General features: G+C 39.2%; 2 protein-coding genes and 3 pseudogenes across 2 annotated transcripts; 1 reads left to right on the top strand and 4 right to left on the bottom strand.

Annotated features, from left to right (window-relative positions):
- The first annotated feature begins 228 nt into the window (after window positions 1-228).
- LOC148915709 (uncharacterized) lies at window positions 229-2,667 on the top strand (annotated as a pseudogene).
- Window positions 2,668-5,188: 2,521 nt separating this feature from the next.
- Window positions 5,189-5,656, bottom strand: LOC148915708 (uncharacterized). The gene has a single exon (XM_089041987.1). It carries the CDS (start codon window positions 5,654-5,656, stop codon window positions 5,189-5,191), a length of 468 nt encoding a protein of 155 aa, XP_088898113.1.
- A 34-nt stretch (window positions 5,657-5,690) lies between these two features.
- LOC148915707 (uncharacterized) lies at window positions 5,691-7,629 on the bottom strand. Its single transcript, XM_089041986.1, has 4 exons — window positions 7,000-7,629; window positions 6,680-6,895; window positions 6,522-6,573; window positions 5,691-5,944 (listed from the first exon to the last, which is right to left on the bottom strand). Exons 1-4 carry the CDS (start codon window positions 7,627-7,629, stop codon window positions 5,691-5,693), a joined length of 1,152 nt encoding a protein of 383 aa, XP_088898112.1.
- A 2,188-nt stretch (window positions 7,630-9,817) lies between these two features.
- On the bottom strand, window positions 9,818-12,094 carry LOC103337362 (subtilisin-like protease 3 pseudogene; annotated as a pseudogene).
- Window positions 12,095-13,734: 1,640 nt separating this feature from the next.
- On the bottom strand, window positions 13,735-16,047 carry LOC103337361 (subtilisin-like protease 3 pseudogene; annotated as a pseudogene).

Below are 16,047 nucleotides of genomic sequence, written 5' to 3'. Positions count from 1 at the left end.
GAAGAAGTTGACTACGACAAGGAGGTGGTCAGCCTAGTATTGGTTCACCTCTGCATGACATTCCTTTTTGCCAACGCTTCATCAACTTTGCATTGGAAAGTATTTGAGCATTGTGTGAATCTAGACACACTTTCATGCTATTCTTGGGCAAGAGCTGTTTCAGCCTACATGAATGAATCCTTGGTCGCAAAAGCAAAAGCAAAAGCAAAGAAGGGTGGAGAAGCTCTATAGGAGCTGTTTCGGGTTGCATTATCCTAATATTGGTAAGTAAACAGTGGCTTATGCAATGCATTTTGAGTTTTAGGCAATGCTTTTCCTTTAGTTCAATGCATTTCTGTTTTATCCTAAGCAGTTTCCAACCTAATTTATGATATATCTTTCAATTTCATGTTTATGTTTTGTAGTTCTTGTTTTGGCTATGCTGATCTTTCAATTTCATGTCAAGTTGATGCATATTTTCTGGTGTATTCTCTTTTTTGCATTTTAGTGAAAGACAAACTGCATTGATTTTACCACAAACTGATTCTACCACAAAGCGCATTGCAGTTTTACTACAAACTGCATTGCGCTTGTGTTCTTGAATGTTGCTCATTTCACGCCATGTTCTTCTGTAGTTTCATTATGTTTTGCAGTTCTTGTTTTGGCTATGCTCTTCTTTCAATTTCATGTCAAGTTGATGCATATTTTCTGGTGTATTCTCTTTTTTGCATTTTAGTGAAAGACAAATTCTGATTCAGCTTCTTGAATGTTGCTCATTTCACGCCATGTTCTTCTGTAGTTTCTGTTTTATGATATATCTTGTTTTTGAACTGTGCAGTTTCTACTGTGTGAGAGGACAAACATAATACAACCAATCCTGGGCAAGGAGAAAGAAACTCCTGCCATTCTTAAATGGAGTCTTGTGGAACTCCACACAAGATTCAACCAAATAAAGGACTTGAATGACATCGAGGTATGCAATTTATCGCATGTTCTACTTTAATGTATCTTGAATGTGAATCCATGCTAAATCATTCTCATTGTACAGGGTATTTTTAAAACTCCTAAAAAGCGAAAAACTACCAGGGAAGAGGAAGACACTGTTGACAAGGTAATTAAAATCTGTATACAGTGCATTGCAGTTTGTGTTTTCTACATTGCAGTTTGTATTTTATCCAATGCAGTTTTTGAATCATTCAATCTCATTGTACAGGGTATTTTGAAAGCATATAAAAGGAGAAAAACTACTAGAGAAGAGGGAGTCCCTCTTGACAAGGTATAAGAATCTCTAAACAAAGAATTATGCATTGCGGTTTCCATTTCCTCCAATGCAGTGCAGTTTCTAATTAGTTTCCGTTCAATATGCAGAAAAAAGAAAAAGAAGATGAAGGACAACAAAGAGAAGCAGAGGAAGCAGAAGACCAAGGAAAACCTGATAATGCTGATCAAACTCCAGAATTAAAAGAGGATGGAAAGAAGAAAATGTTTGAGAATGAAGCTGGAAATGAACCTCTTGCAATTCAAGACCTCTTGGTGAAGTCCATGACAGACGAAATCAACTATCGCCAACGTCAAGATCCTACCTTCATTTGCCCAGAAAGATTACAACTGTGGAAGGATGAAATAAATGAAGACAGTGAGAAGAAAATGAAGGAATTGTGGGATATATTTATCCAAGGAGAAAAGAGATCAAAGGAGTTGGAAGCGAAGTTGGCAACATACGTAGAGAAATTAGATAATGAAGAATATTTGACTGCCACCATGACAGTGGAATCTACAGTTCAGCTTCAGGAAATACAAAATCTAAAAAGGAGGATTGCAGAATTGGAAGGCAAGGAAACTTGTATTGACAAGGAGAAGATTGCCAAGAAAAAGGAGATTGAAGAAAAGTACAAGGTAGAAATTGAAAGCTTGTTCTCAGACCCAACAGTCTTTGAAATGGAGATGGATCTGCCTACAACACAACCAACACAACCAGTTGAAGAGCAAGAAGAAGAAGAGGAAGAGAAAGAAGAAGACAAGAAAGAAGAAGAGAAGCAACAAGAAGAGAAAGAAGAAGAGAAGAAGCAAGATGCTCCAAAACCTGATGTTCCTTCAAGAGTACTAAAGGCTGAAGAATAGAGAAAGAAAGAGGTTTCAAGCATCTTGCTATGTGTACGAAAAAAATAAGAAACCAAAAAAGAAGGCAAAAAAGGATGATGAAGAACTACCACAATTCAAGATTATCTCTTCCGAGGAGCAATCAACACAAGAGGATCCTCAAAATCAGAAGGTGGTATGCAATTACTGCAGTTCAAGCTGCTGCTTTTCTTTTTCGCATTGCAGCAAATAGAAATCGCATTGCGATTTACGTAAACGGAATCGCATTGCAGTTTCGCTTTCTAAACGGAGCGCATTGCAGCTTCTGTTTTATCAAATGTAGTTTCTAATTAGTTTCCTTTCAATCTGCAGTTAACACAAGAGGCATCTCAGCCCGATGCCACAAATCCAATTCCTGATCCCCCAAAAGGAAGGAGCCTTCATGATTCAATACCTGTAGGTATGCAAGAATCAAATGATGAAGATGAAGGAAAAAAAAAGCCAACAAAGAAAAAACTAGGATGGGGTCAAAAGAGGGTTTGGCAGAAAATTCCAAAGGAGGACAGGGACATAATTCAAGAATACTACTTAAGTACTCAACCTAGGTAATATCTCTATTCCAAAAGAACAACTCTTTCATCTTTTAATTACAATAAACTAAAACTAATCTTGTGAATTTCATGTATTCAATCCATGAGTGATAGCTTTTAGGGGACTCGATAATGAGAAAGTGACAAACCATGATATCAAAGATATTGTATGGGACCTGGAACTGTCACAAAACGTAAGTATAAAATACTAATTCTATAACACATCGCACTTTGCATTTTTTATTTGTGCTACCTATATTACAGATTAATAATTCCATTTTCTCCAATCAATGTGAAACAGGTTATTGAGGCCTATATCCAAATAGAGGAGGAGAAAATAGGGCCCATGCTTGAGACAGATAGTCCACAGTACATGTCTACATGGACTTGGGTAAGAATTATTTTGAAAATTCAAAGTTGTTTAAACAGACACACTGCAGTTTTAAAATATATACTAACAAATTGCCATTCAATGATGGCAGCTTATATGCAAACCTTTCTAGAACCAAATTGGCATAGGGCCCTCAGTATGAACACTTACTTGAAAAACTCTGGAAATGCAATGTTCTCTTCTTCCCGATCATTTCAAGTTCGAGTTCCACTTTACACTTCTCACATTTCACAAAATGGAACGAAAGTGGAGACACTACAATCCACTTAGATCGTTGGGATCTAGAAAAGAAGAAAGGTGTATTGACATTGCTCAAAATTTTGTAAGTGGAATGAAACTGTCTTAATTTCTCAAAGCACAAACACAAACAGAAACTGCAATGCAATCAGATATACGTATATATCTTGCTTAATTTCACCAAAACTATAATATGCAATGCATCTGATTACCATTTCTTTTTCTCTTTTTTTCTTCTTCTTTAAACAGGTTAATATTGTGGAAGGGTGGCTAGAATATATCAGACCACAAGCACAAGAGTTCTTAGAAACTAAAACAATACCAAAACTTGTGAAGCAAAAAGAAGGCCCCCTACACCTGCACAGGTTGATTTGTCCCCAAATGAAGAACTCACTCTAAATTGGATTCTGCAAAATCCATATCAGTTTCCATTTGAGGATGACACAGAATGTGCTCAACAAAATTCTTCGTAAGAATTGTGTCTACTCAACCATTCATTACAATTTGAAATCATTCAAAACCAAAAGCTAATCTCGTATTCATTTGCAGGTTGGATTGCGGCATGTTCGTCATGTTCTACATGGATAAAATAGCACAAGGACAGCCCATTCCAAAAAATGTGGACAAGAATTTCATGAATGAATATCGAGCACAATATGTCACAAAACTCCTACACCACAAACACTGTGTAATTAATCGCTCTAGTGATTTGCCTTTCGTTAACTCAAGACAATATGTATCTTAATTCTTGTGGATGTTTGTAAATATTTCTAGTTATGGTATATAAGAACATATTTCCTATACATATAAATCTGTAATATAATCTTGGAACAGGATGCAACAAAACGAAAGGGAAACAACAAACTGCTTCAATTTTCTGGTCAAATCGCAATAAATTAAAATGCAGTTTTGGTCTCGAACAATTATTCAAATTGAAATATCGAACAAGAAACTGCGCTGCAGTCTCGAATAGCGATCATAGCTCGTCAAAATCTGCACCCGCTCAAAAGGTAAAGGCATAATCAAAGTACTAAAACTAATATCAAATCACATTTAAGTAGGTCAGCAGTTGTAACATTCCAATATACTTGCAAAAATTATTCTGAAATTGAATTATCGAACAAGAAACTGCACTGCAGTTTCGGTCTCGAACAAGAAATCGCTGCAGCTACGGTCAAAATCTGCACCTTCGCTCAAAGGTAAAGGCATAATCAAAGTACTAAAACTAATATCAAATCACATTTAAGTAGGTCAGCAGTTGTAACATTCCAATATACTTGCAAAAATTATTCTGAAATTGAATTATCGAACAAGAAACTGCGCATGCAGTTTACGGTCTCAAAGCAAGCTGCAGTTTCTGGTCAAAATCTGCACTGCTGCTCGAAAGGTAAAGGCATAATCAAAGTACTAAAACTAATATCAAAACACATTTAAGTAGGTCAGCAGTTGTAACATTCCAATATACTTGCAAAAATTATTCTGAAATTGAAATATCGAACAAGAAACTGATTTACAGCTCGTCAAAATCAGATGCACTGCTGCTCAAAAGGTAAAGGCATAATCAAAGTACTAAAACTAATATCAAATCACAACATAGACTAGCAAAAAATATTCTGAAATTGAATTATGGGACAAGTTCTGTTCAAAATCTGCAACAAATAAACAGAAACTGCAGTGCAGTTTCTGCAACAAAATCTGCTCAAATCTGAAAACAAGCATTCAATGGCAGCTCAAAAACGAATATCCACTCATGAAACAATTGTATAATTTTCATTAACTTCAAAAAACAATCATAATATCCAATTAGAAGCTGTGTAGCCAATTAAAAGCAACTAAAACTGCAATGCAGAAACCGACTATACATTCACTAAACCATATCTAACGTAAGCAATCGTCAACTGAGAAGTAATGTTCATATCACAGCCTTGCAAGTCTTCCTATTATGCCTAGTAACACTACACCGACTGCATTTCAATGGCCTTTTAAATTCACCAAAAGCTTTGATCCTCTTTGTTGGTGGTCTTCCGGCTGGCCTCTTTGTAATTGGCGGAAGCACAAATCCAGCTGCAAAGCTAGTGCTGCCCAAGCCTTTCCCAATATCTGGAATAGGAAAAATAGGACTCTCATAGGCTTTTCGAAAGAAGTCAGTCCTATAGTAACACTCCACGTAATCATAAATTGAATCTTTCTTTGCTAGAATTGCAGCTACCGCATGCGTGCAAGGAAACCCGTCAATTTGCCAAAGACGGCAAGAACAAGTCCTTTGCTCAAGATCAACCATCACAGAATAATCAGCAAATACTTCAAAAACAGTGAAACTAGAACGACGAACTACCCAAGTCCTACCGGCCTCCGCATTTTCCCACAGTCTAGTTTCCATCTCCGGACACAAAATTGTTGTCCACTTCTCCGCTTCAATTAAATCGTTGAGAATTCAATACCATCAATTTCTGTCGAATCCCTTCTATCAAAGGTAGCACCGGCAAATCTCGAAACACACCAACCCAATTATTAAATGACTCCGCTAAACTATTTGCCATCTCCCCATACCGCATTCCTTTGAAATATGCGTTCGCATAGTGATCTCTAGACAAATCAGATATAAATGTCTTCACTTTCGAACTCCCAACAATCACCAACTCCTCCATTGCTACCGTAAACTCTTCCTCTGAATAACAGTATATGCGCACCTACTAAATAAATTGATAACACGATCCTGGAGCAATTTCCCATAACCTGACTTGGTACTTCGATATCAAATTCTGTTTGAGGTGATATAACAGTAAGAATGAGGCCATCCAGGAAACACAAACCCCGTTGCATTTAACAAACCTTGATTGCGATCCGAAAAAAAGGTCACCACTCTCCCCATCGGTAGCAAAATAGAAGCCAAATGTTGAAGAAACCAAGTCCAATTCTCCTCATCTCAGAATCAACAACTCCAAAAGCTAGAGGATAAAACCACAAAACAAAACCAAGAGCACAAGTATAAGCAAAAAAGGGAAATTGCAATGCAGTTTTTGAAAACAAATCTGCTCAAATTTGAAAGGAAACCAAAAGGCAAAACCATGATCCAAGTACTAAAACTAAATTTAAAACACATTTAAGTTCATGAGCAGTTGCAACATTCCCACAGACATAAAAAAATTACTAAGAAAATCGAATTATGAAACAAGAAACTGCAATGCAGTTTCTGCTAAAAAATTGCAACAAATGGAATCTGCAATACATTACAGTAACCATACCTTGATTTCCATTCTTTCCGGAAGCACAGAGAAGCTGCCCCTTGTACTTGCTCTTCAAAAACGTAGCATCAACGAACAACAAGGGTATGCAATATTGAAATCCAGCAATGCAACCGCCAAACGACACAAAAAACCGTCTAAAGCGATTAATTCCAGACTTCACATTCAAGAGTGCAGAGAGAACCAGGGTTAGTTTCCTTTACGGCGTCCGCATACCACACTAACTCGTTGAAGGACTTCGACTCATCACCGTGAACGTTCAATTTAGCTAACTCTTTGCCAAACCATGCATGGTAGTATGAAATGTCTATACCATAATAATCTTTGAACTCGTGTATAATCTCAACTGGCTTCAGCTCTGGTTTTGCACGATTCTGTCCACAATGAGGGAGGACACCACACGAGACTTCATCATCTTACTCTTTGATTCCCGTATCCGACCCACACATGTATGCACATTATTTAATGTCCGAATTACAAAACAGCCGGTAGCTTCACAACGAGAAGCATAAACACGCCAGCTACAACCCTCCAATTTCTTATTCGAACAAATAGCAACCACCCGCTTCTTGTCATTGCCGGCATATAAAAAATTAAATCCTACTTCAAGAGCGTACTTGCACAATTTCAAACGGAACTCCTCTGCACCACCGTCAAACTTCGGCCCTACATGATGTATGTACGTCTCCCACTCATTCGACAACAAAGGCTTAGCACTTGCTCTCTTCGACCTGCCCAAAAATTCATTTCTGTCTTCGACAGTACTAGAACACGACGACTCGCCCTTTTCACATGCTATCAACTCCTTATTTGCACAAAAATCACCACTATATTCACTGCTCCCGCATAAATCCTTCACTAAAATATCAACACTCTTCTCATTTGATACAAACAAAAATGACCTCATCATGTCCAAATCGCTATCCGTTTCTAGAAAACAACTCGGATAACTGGGCAGCGAATACCGTAACGTAAAACAACCCAACTGCAAACCCTTAAACCTTAGACACAAAGTCTTCAAAATATCAACCATGGATGACTCTGATGAAACTGAAAACATAATGGTTTCCGACTTATATGTGCACTTGGCAATGACACACACCTCCATTAGCCTTGAAAATGCAAACAAAACAACAAACAAAAACAGAAAACAATTTAAATCAGTAAATAATGTACATGAGCAGTTGTAAAATTCCAATAGACTTCCAAATATTAGTCAAATCGAATTATGAAACAAGAAACGCAATGCAGTTTCTGCCAAAGTACTAAAACTAATATCAAAACACATTTAAGTAGGTCAGCAGTTGTAACATTCCAATATACTTGCAAAAATTATTCTGAAATTGAATTATCGAACAAGAAAGCTGCGCTGCAGTTTCAGGTCTCGAACAAGAAATCGCTGCTTTCTGGTCAAAATCTCGCTGCTCAAAAGGTAAAGGCATAATCAAAGTACTAAAACTAATATCAAATCACATTTAAGTAGGTCAGCAGTTGTAACATTCCAATATACTTGCAAAAATTATTCTGAAATTGAATTATCGAACAAGAAATCGCAGCTGGTCTCGAACAAGCCTGCATGATTTACGGTCAAAATCTGCACTCTTTGCTCAAAAGGTAAAGGCATAATCAAAGTACTAAAACTAATATCAAATCACATTTAAGTAGGTCAGCTTGTAACATTCCAATATACTTGCAAAATTATTCGAAATTGAATTATCGAACAAGAAAGCTGCTGCGATTTACGGTCTCAACAAGCTATGACAGATGTAGTTTATGACAGAAAATCAAAACAATTCGAATAGAAACCAAAAGGAAACCACGATAAAAGTACTAAAACTAAATTCCATAAACATACAAGTCGACATAATCGAAAACAGGTTCTAAAGTACTCATACCTCAAAACTTAGACTGCCAAAAATCTCCACAACCAAGCGGCTTAAATCAAATCGATCACGAAAGCGAAGAATATAGGGTTTAGCATTGGCGCCACAAGATCGCGCCCGCAAAAATCGAGCCACAAAGCTGAGCTCGAAATACCCGAACTAAAGAGAACGAAATCACCCAAAAGCGCGGTCATTCGATGAAAATCGAGCAGCGTGGCGAAAGAAAAGGAAGGCGAAAAAGCGAAGAAAATAAAGCAAAACCTACAAGAAAATTGAGCTCAATGGCGAACCCACTCTGAAGCGAAGAAGAAAGCGAGCGAAAGAAGAACTCGCGTCGTTTAAGCGTTGAGAGGCAAGCGTCATTTAATTTGTAGGTTTACAGATGGGCGAGGCTTTTAAGAGAAAAGGTAGAATTGTCTTTTTATTTGACATTTTAAAAAGCGAATCTGGGCCTTGGCCTAATCTAAAATAGCTATTTTTTATTGAGTATTAAAACCCAAACTAAAATACCTAATATCTCACTTCCTAATTAGTAAACTTAATTATGTCTAATACCTAATTTTCCTTTTTTAAAATTAGTATGCAAAAAGCAAATAATAGGGTGCCAATAAAATCCCCCTTAAACTTATGATATCTTTCATTAGTAAGTAGAAATGTTATTAAACCAAAACCTAGTATCACATAATGTACTCCATAATCCTTTGGTTCCAGGATTGTTGGTTGAAAAAATTAGTAGACTTCAAATTCACCCGAAAATTTAATCAGTACACCCGGACTCAAAAAAAGAAAGAACAAGAAGAACAAGAAGAATTCTCATTTCCTAGAAACCCAGCACGACTACCGCATAAAACACTCTAACCCCTGCTCTGAACTCTGAAGCCAAGGAGACGGATGGGGCAGACGCCATAGGAGTGCATGGAAGTCCATTAGTCTTCAGAACACTGCATTATGGAAGATTGGATTCTGAAACCCAATTGTCAATTCAAGGTATGCATCCTATTAAACCTTGCAGACTTGGCTTGAAGCACCTATAATTTTGTCTATTGGGCTGGTTAGAAAATCCCCAAATTTTCAGTTACCATGTAAACCACTGCCCGAATTTATATATTGGTTGATGCCATTAATATATTAATATTAGTGCTTGCCTCCACAACTAGCTCTATCTGGGAAAATAACATTAAAGAACTCTGTTTTCTTTTTGGTTGAAACATTATATAAGAAATGGTTGGCCTCACAATCACAATCAGAATCCTAAACACACAGAGAGACATTGGTATGGAGGGGATTGCAAGTTAAAGATCAAATCTTGAAGACTAGAATGGCACCAATGGAGTAGTACTTATTTTGGGTTTCAATTTCTTCTGTTATTCTCTGCAAGCTTGTGACATTTTCTTCTGGGCCCAAGTTTTAAGTTCATTGAGTGCTGAAGGTAGCAACTATTCGGGTGGTAACAGAATGTTTATCAGAAACCCATCTCAAATATCCCTCAGCAAATGGGACACCGTCCTTCCCAGCATCGTCGTGTGCATTGAACTCGACATGGTAGGTAATTTTCTGGTTAACCTCTGTGAATGTGAGCACCTGAGGATTTACACTCATGCCCACTTTAGGTGGTACTACAAGAGCCAATTCATAAGTTGAATTAGCCGGGCCAACATTCGTCACCGTTCTTGTGTAATACTGAGTCTGAGTCTCTGAGGACCCGGTTTTGATAGAAAATGTAGGATAATTTAGCTGTGCTTCTGGTACGGCTCCTACTTGAGAGCAGTTCACTGTTTGTTGGGTGATGACCTGTATCTGCTCGTCTGTGTAATTCAAACCACACAAGTAAGGAATGTAATCCTCTGGTTGTATGTCGTAGATGAGCCCTGGGTCATTTGCTTTTGAAGGGTTAACATGGCCTGCACCAAGGGCAAAAATATCTGCTGGAAAAAGTGTTTGGTCAACAATGGCAGAGCCTGCGAGGTTTTCTACTTCAGCGGTTGTCATGATTGCTGACTTAATGGCAGCTGGTGACCAGTCAGGGTGGGAGCTTTTGAGCAAGGCTGCAATGCCACTTAAGTGAGGGCATGACATTGAGGTACCTGAAACCATGTTAAATGTTGCCTTGCCTTCTGTTCCATTGTCCACAGAAACAGGCCATGCAGCTAGGATGCTAACACCGGGACCAATGATGTCAGGCTTCAAAATTCCAGGGCTTCTAATGCTTGGTCCTCTTGATGAGAAGGAAGCAACCTTGGGAGCAAGTGGATCTCCGATTACAGTGCCTTTAAACAAGATTGTGGCTGTAGGTGTTGAGGTTGAGTTTATGAAGGCTTTGATATTCAAACCTGCCTGATAACTCACATGTGTTGCAGGGAGGACATGAGCGTCAGCTAAGACACTATAGCCATCTATCGCTTGGTTCACAAGAATCATGGCAGCACCACCAGCTCTTTTCACTTCTTCCCCTTTGGCAACTCTTCCTCTTCCTCCTTCGCACACCACTATTTTACCTTCAAGATTTTCAAGGGATCCTGGACTGCACAAAGCTGATGATGGGTTGCCATTTGCGCCAGGATAAACAAGAGGTAACAATGTTGAATTAAAATCTTTAGGCTGGAACAAAGATACGCCGTCAAATTCTCCATGATCTCCAAGCAAGGCTGTTGCTCTTATGCTCCTGTCAATGGTGCTTCCTCCTACTGTGAGAATCCATGGGGCCTCATTGGATAAAGACTCATAGGAAGGACCAGAATTTCCAGCTGAACAACTGACAAAAATTCCTTTTTGAATTGCTCCAAATGCACCTACTGCAATTCCATCTTCATAGAAAGGAAATGAAGGACCACCAAGTGAAAGGGACAGCACGTCCACACCATCTTCAACAGCAGTATCTATAGCAGCTACAATGTCACCTTCTGTACAACCATCCTCAGAGCAGATTTTGTACATTGCCAAATGAGCATAAGGTGCCATGCCAGCCGCTGTGCCATTGGCCATTCCAAAAGCATTGGCGCCTTTCACAAAATTCCCTGCAGCTGTGCTGGATGTGTGGGTGCCATGGCCTTCATCATCAACTGGAGGGCCTCCTAAAGTTTTTCCGCTTTGGAAATTTCTTGCACCAATAAGCTTGTTATTGCACACTGTTCCATTGAAGTCGCACTTCCCTTTCCATTTAGCTGGAGGAGGCAGTACTCCTTCATCACTAAACGAAGGATGATCCGGTCCGATCCCAGTGTCCAAAACTCCAATTATTACACCTTCACCGTAATTTGCTCCTTTCCAGACTCCCAATCCTTGCTGCAACCCCAAGAAGTTAGGACTATGAGTAGTGTGCAAAGGCAGAATCCTCTCTGGATGAGCAGACACAAACCCTTCTTTCTGTTCCATTGCCTTTACTTCCTCTGGCGTCAGTTTTGCTGCAAATCCAGTGGCCACATTGTGGTATGTATGAACCATTCTTGGCTTTGTCAGCTCGTTTGAGTTTGCAATAGTGTCCGGCAAAAATGTTTGATACCAGCTCTCTAAATCTTCATGAGATTTTGCAAAAAACAAGTTCTGGACCGGCCTTTTCACCCAAACAATGTAAGTTTGCATGCTACTTTTGTCCTCATCTGTCTCCGCAGCAACTGCTACTGATAAATAAAACATGACGCTGAAGCCAAGAAGATATATAATCTGCAACATCACACACTTTTTGTTCTCCATCTTTTGATCAAGAAGAATTTGGGAGTACAAGTGCTCTGTGTTTGTCTACCACTAATGCAATTATATATAGAAGATAGCAAGAGATCGAGCTGGAAAAAGCCTGCGTTTCTTGTACAGATTGAAGGTGAAGGTTGGCTTGGTGTGACTTGGTTAAATTAAAGTGCTCCTTGACATAACAGTCAATATAGAGGACTTGGTAATGGTCGCAAATCCATAGTTACTTACACCAAACTGGCGATAGGCTTTATGTTATAACTTACACTAGATTTATTAGCAATTTGGTGCCAACTTTTGTTTTATTTTATTTTTATCATTCTTGTTAAAATTCATTGTTGTTCTTGGTACATAGTTTTGGAGCTTGCTGCTGATACAAGTTGAGAATGTCTCCAGCGGGGAAAAACTTGATCAAAATGAATTATCAATTAAGCAGGCCAATATTTTTAACTTACATATTTGAGCTCACTGCAAGAGTCAAACCATTGAGACAGGTCATGTAAGTGGTTAATTTATTTTTATTTTTTATAGTGTGCTGAAGTTATCATCCGTACCAGTTAATAGTGTTCAAATGGTCATATAATTGGGATTAAATAAAGAGTTATTTACACTAACAGGGTTATTAAGAAAACTCATTTTGCTAGAAAAAAAAAAACATGTTGTGAATTATTACATTTAAGTGCCAAGTATACCATTGTTATATGAACTACATGTTTTTTTTTTTGTTCAAGCGAACTACGTGTTAGGTAGTGGTTTTTATCTTTCAATATTATAAGAAGTTTCATGTTCAAATCTCCTCCTTCAGTCAACAAATGTATACCCTTAGGTGATGTTTGGTGGCTTGGTTTGGAGTGGATTGGTCAAGAGCAATATAGGAATTACATATTTATCATAATTTAACCAATTGCTCTCTAATTTAAACACACCTTTCTTATTAATTTGTATTGCACTTGAACTTACATATAGTGTATGTGACCCATAGTGTATGTGAACCTGCTGCAAAGCCGAAGAGAGAGAGAGGCCCTGCATTAAGGAAGATGGGGTTCTGAAACCCAAATTCTACACTGAAGACTTACATTTTCCTTCCACCAAGACAAGCAATCATATCAGCCTCTGGGTTTGCTTCTCTTCTGTCCACTGCACACACTGACTGGACCTCAGCTTCAAGGTAGTATCATCTTAAACTTGCAAACTTGACTTGAATTGAAGTGCCTACAAATCTGAACACAATGCCCAAATTTGCAGTTTCTAGTTTCTACCGTAAAAGCCTATAGTTAATGCCATTCATCAAAAATGAAGAAAACAAAAAGATAATAAAAGCTAATCTCATTAATATATTAGAGCTTCACTCAAAGCTAGCTAAAGCTCTATATGGAAAAATTGATAAGCAACAAACAATCCTTTTTATTTTTTTGCTGTCAATTTCAAATTATTGCTGAAACATCATGTAAGACATGGTTGACCTCACAATCACAATGCTGCACAAGCAGAGGAGACATTGGTTTGGAGGGCTTCCAAGAAAAATATCAAATCTTCTAGGACTTCAATTCAATTACACCACTGGAGTTGCACTTATTTTGGGCTTGAGTTGTTTCTGTTATTCTCTGCAAGCTTGTGACAACTTCTACTGGGATCCTATTTTAATTTCACTTGCTGGCAAAGATAACAGATATTGGGCTAGTAACAGAATGCTGATCAGAAACCCATCGCAAATATCCCTGAGCAAATGGTACACCATCCTTCCCAGCACTGTCTTGTGCGAAAAACTCCGCTTCGAATGTAATCTCCTGGTTAACCTCTGTGAATTTAAGCACCTGAGGGTTCACACTCATGCCCATGTTCTGTGGCACAAAAAGATCCAAGTTGTAAGTTGAATTAGCCGGGCCAACATTCTTGACGGTCCTTGTATAATACTGAGACCGAGAGTCTTCGGACGACCCTACTATAATAGAGAAGGAAGGATAGTTTAGCTGTGCTTCTGGTATGGCTTCTACTTGAGAGCAGTTCACTCTTTGTTGGGTGATGACCTGTATCTGTTCGTCTGTGTAATTCAAACCACACAAGTAAGGAATGTAATCCTCTGGTTTTGTGTCATAGATGAGCCCAGGGTCATTTGCTTTTGAAGGGTTAACATGGCCTGCACCAGTGGCAAAGATGTCTGCTGGCTTAAGTGTTTCGTCTACAATGGGCTTTCCTTCGAGGTTATGTACTTCAGCAGTCGTCATGATTGCAGACTTAATCGCAGGTGGTGACCAGTCTGGGTGGGAACTCTTGAGCAAGGCTGCAATGCCACTTAGGTGGGGGCAGGACATTGAGGTGCCTGAAACCATGTTAAATGTTGCCTTACCTTCTGTGCCATTGTCCACCGAAACAGGCCATGCTGCTAGGATGCTAACACCGGGACCAATGATGTCAGGTTTCAAAATTCCTGTGCTTGCAACGCTTGGTCCTCTTGATGAAAAGGAAGTAATCTTGGGAGCAAGTCCGTCTCCAATGACAGTTCCTTTGAACAAGATTGTGGCTGCAGGATTTGAGGTGGAGTTCAGATAGGCTTTGATTTTAACACCTGCAACATAACCCACGTGTGTTGCGGGAAGTACATGAGGGTCAGCTAAGGTGCTATCACCATCAGTCTCTGCATTCACGAGAATCATGGCAGCTCCACCAGCTCTTTTCACTTCTGCCCCTTTGTCAATTCTTGCTACTCCTCCACCTCTCTCACACAACACTATTGCCCCTTCAACGTTTTCAAGTGATCCAGCATCACAGAATGCTGATGATTGTTTTCCATTTGCGCCTGCATAAACAAGAGGTAAAAATTTTGAACTAAAATCTTTTGGCTGGAATAATGATTCACCATCATATTCTGCTCCATTTCCAAGCAATGCTGTCGCTTTTATGCTTCTGTCAATGGTGCTTGCTCCAACTGTGAGAATCCAGGGTGCCTCATTTGCTAAAGAAGCATAGAAAGGACCCGAATTTCCAGCTGAACAACTGACAAAAATTCCCTTTTGTATTGCTCCAAATGCACCAATTGCAATCCCATCAGCATAAAAAGGAACTGAGGCACCTCCGAGCGAGAGGGAGAGCACGTCCACACCATCTTCCACAGCAGTATCAAGAGCAGCTAAGATGTCACCTTCAGCACAACCCGCCTCTGAACAGACCTTGTAAATTGCCAGGTGAGCATAAGGTGCCATGCCAGACGCTGTGCCGTTGGCCATTCCAAACACATTGGCACCTTTCACAAAATTACCTGCAGCTGTGCTGGATGTGTGGGTGCCATGACCTTCATTGTCAACTGGAGGGCCTCCCGTAGTTTGCCCACCTTGGAAATTTCTTGCACCAATAAGCTTATTATTGCAAACTGTTCCATTGAAGTTGCACTTGCCTTTCCATTTAGCTGGAGGAGGGGCTACTCCTTCATCGCTAAATGAAGGATGATCAGGTGATATCCCAGTATCCAGAACTCCAATGATCACACCTTCACCATAGTTTGATCCCTTCCAAACTCCCAATCCTTGGTGCAGCCCCAAGAAGTTAGGACTATGAGTAGTATGCAAAGGCAGAATTTGCTCTGGATGAGCTGACAAAAATCCTTCTTTCTTTTCCATTGCCTTTACTTCCTCTGGCGTCAATTTTGCTGCAAACCCAGTGGCCACATTGCGGTATGCGTGAACCATTCGTGGCTTCTTCAACTGGTTTGAGCTTGCTATAGTTGTGGGCAAAAATGTGTGATACCAACTCTCTAAATCTTCATGAGATTTTGAGAAAAAGTATTTCTGGACTGGCTTCTTCACCCAAACAATATAAGTTTGCATGTTATTCTGCTCCTCATGTGTCTCAGCTAGCGGTTCCAGCACTGCCTCTTCATTAGCAACTGCCACTGATAAATACAACACGAAACTTAAGCCAAGAAGATATATTATCTGGAAAGCTAAAAACTTTTTGTTCTCCAT

Source organism: Prunus mume, linkage group LG7 (genome assembly GCF_029339155.1).
Source record: "Prunus mume cultivar Tortuosa linkage group LG7, ASM2933915v1, whole genome shotgun sequence".
In the NCBI taxonomy this organism is placed as follows: domain Eukaryota; kingdom Viridiplantae; phylum Streptophyta; class Magnoliopsida; order Rosales; family Rosaceae; genus Prunus; species Prunus mume.
The sequence above is the reverse complement of the archived record's forward strand: the minus strand, read 5'-3'. Positions and strand labels throughout refer to the sequence as shown.

What these genes read in the sequence shown, in the direction of transcription:
- LOC148915708 (XM_089041987.1), bottom strand. Translation starts at nt 5,656, where the DNA reads ATGGAAACTAGACTGTGGGAAAATGCGGAGGCCGGTAGGACTTGGGTA.
- LOC148915707 (XM_089041986.1), bottom strand. Translation starts at nt 7,629, where the DNA reads ATGGAGGTGTGTGTCATTGCCAAGTGCACATATAAGTCGGAAACCATT. An exon ending in GTGAAGCTACCGGCTGTTTT is followed by an intron (nt 6,896 to 6,999) that starts GTAATTCGGACA and finishes CATTGTGGACAG; the next exon opens with AATCGTGCAAAACCAGAGCT. An exon ending in CGGAAAGAATGGAAATCAAG is followed by an intron (nt 5,945 to 6,521) that starts GTATGGTTACTG and finishes ACTGTTATTCAG; the next exon opens with AGGAAGAGTTTACGGTAGCA.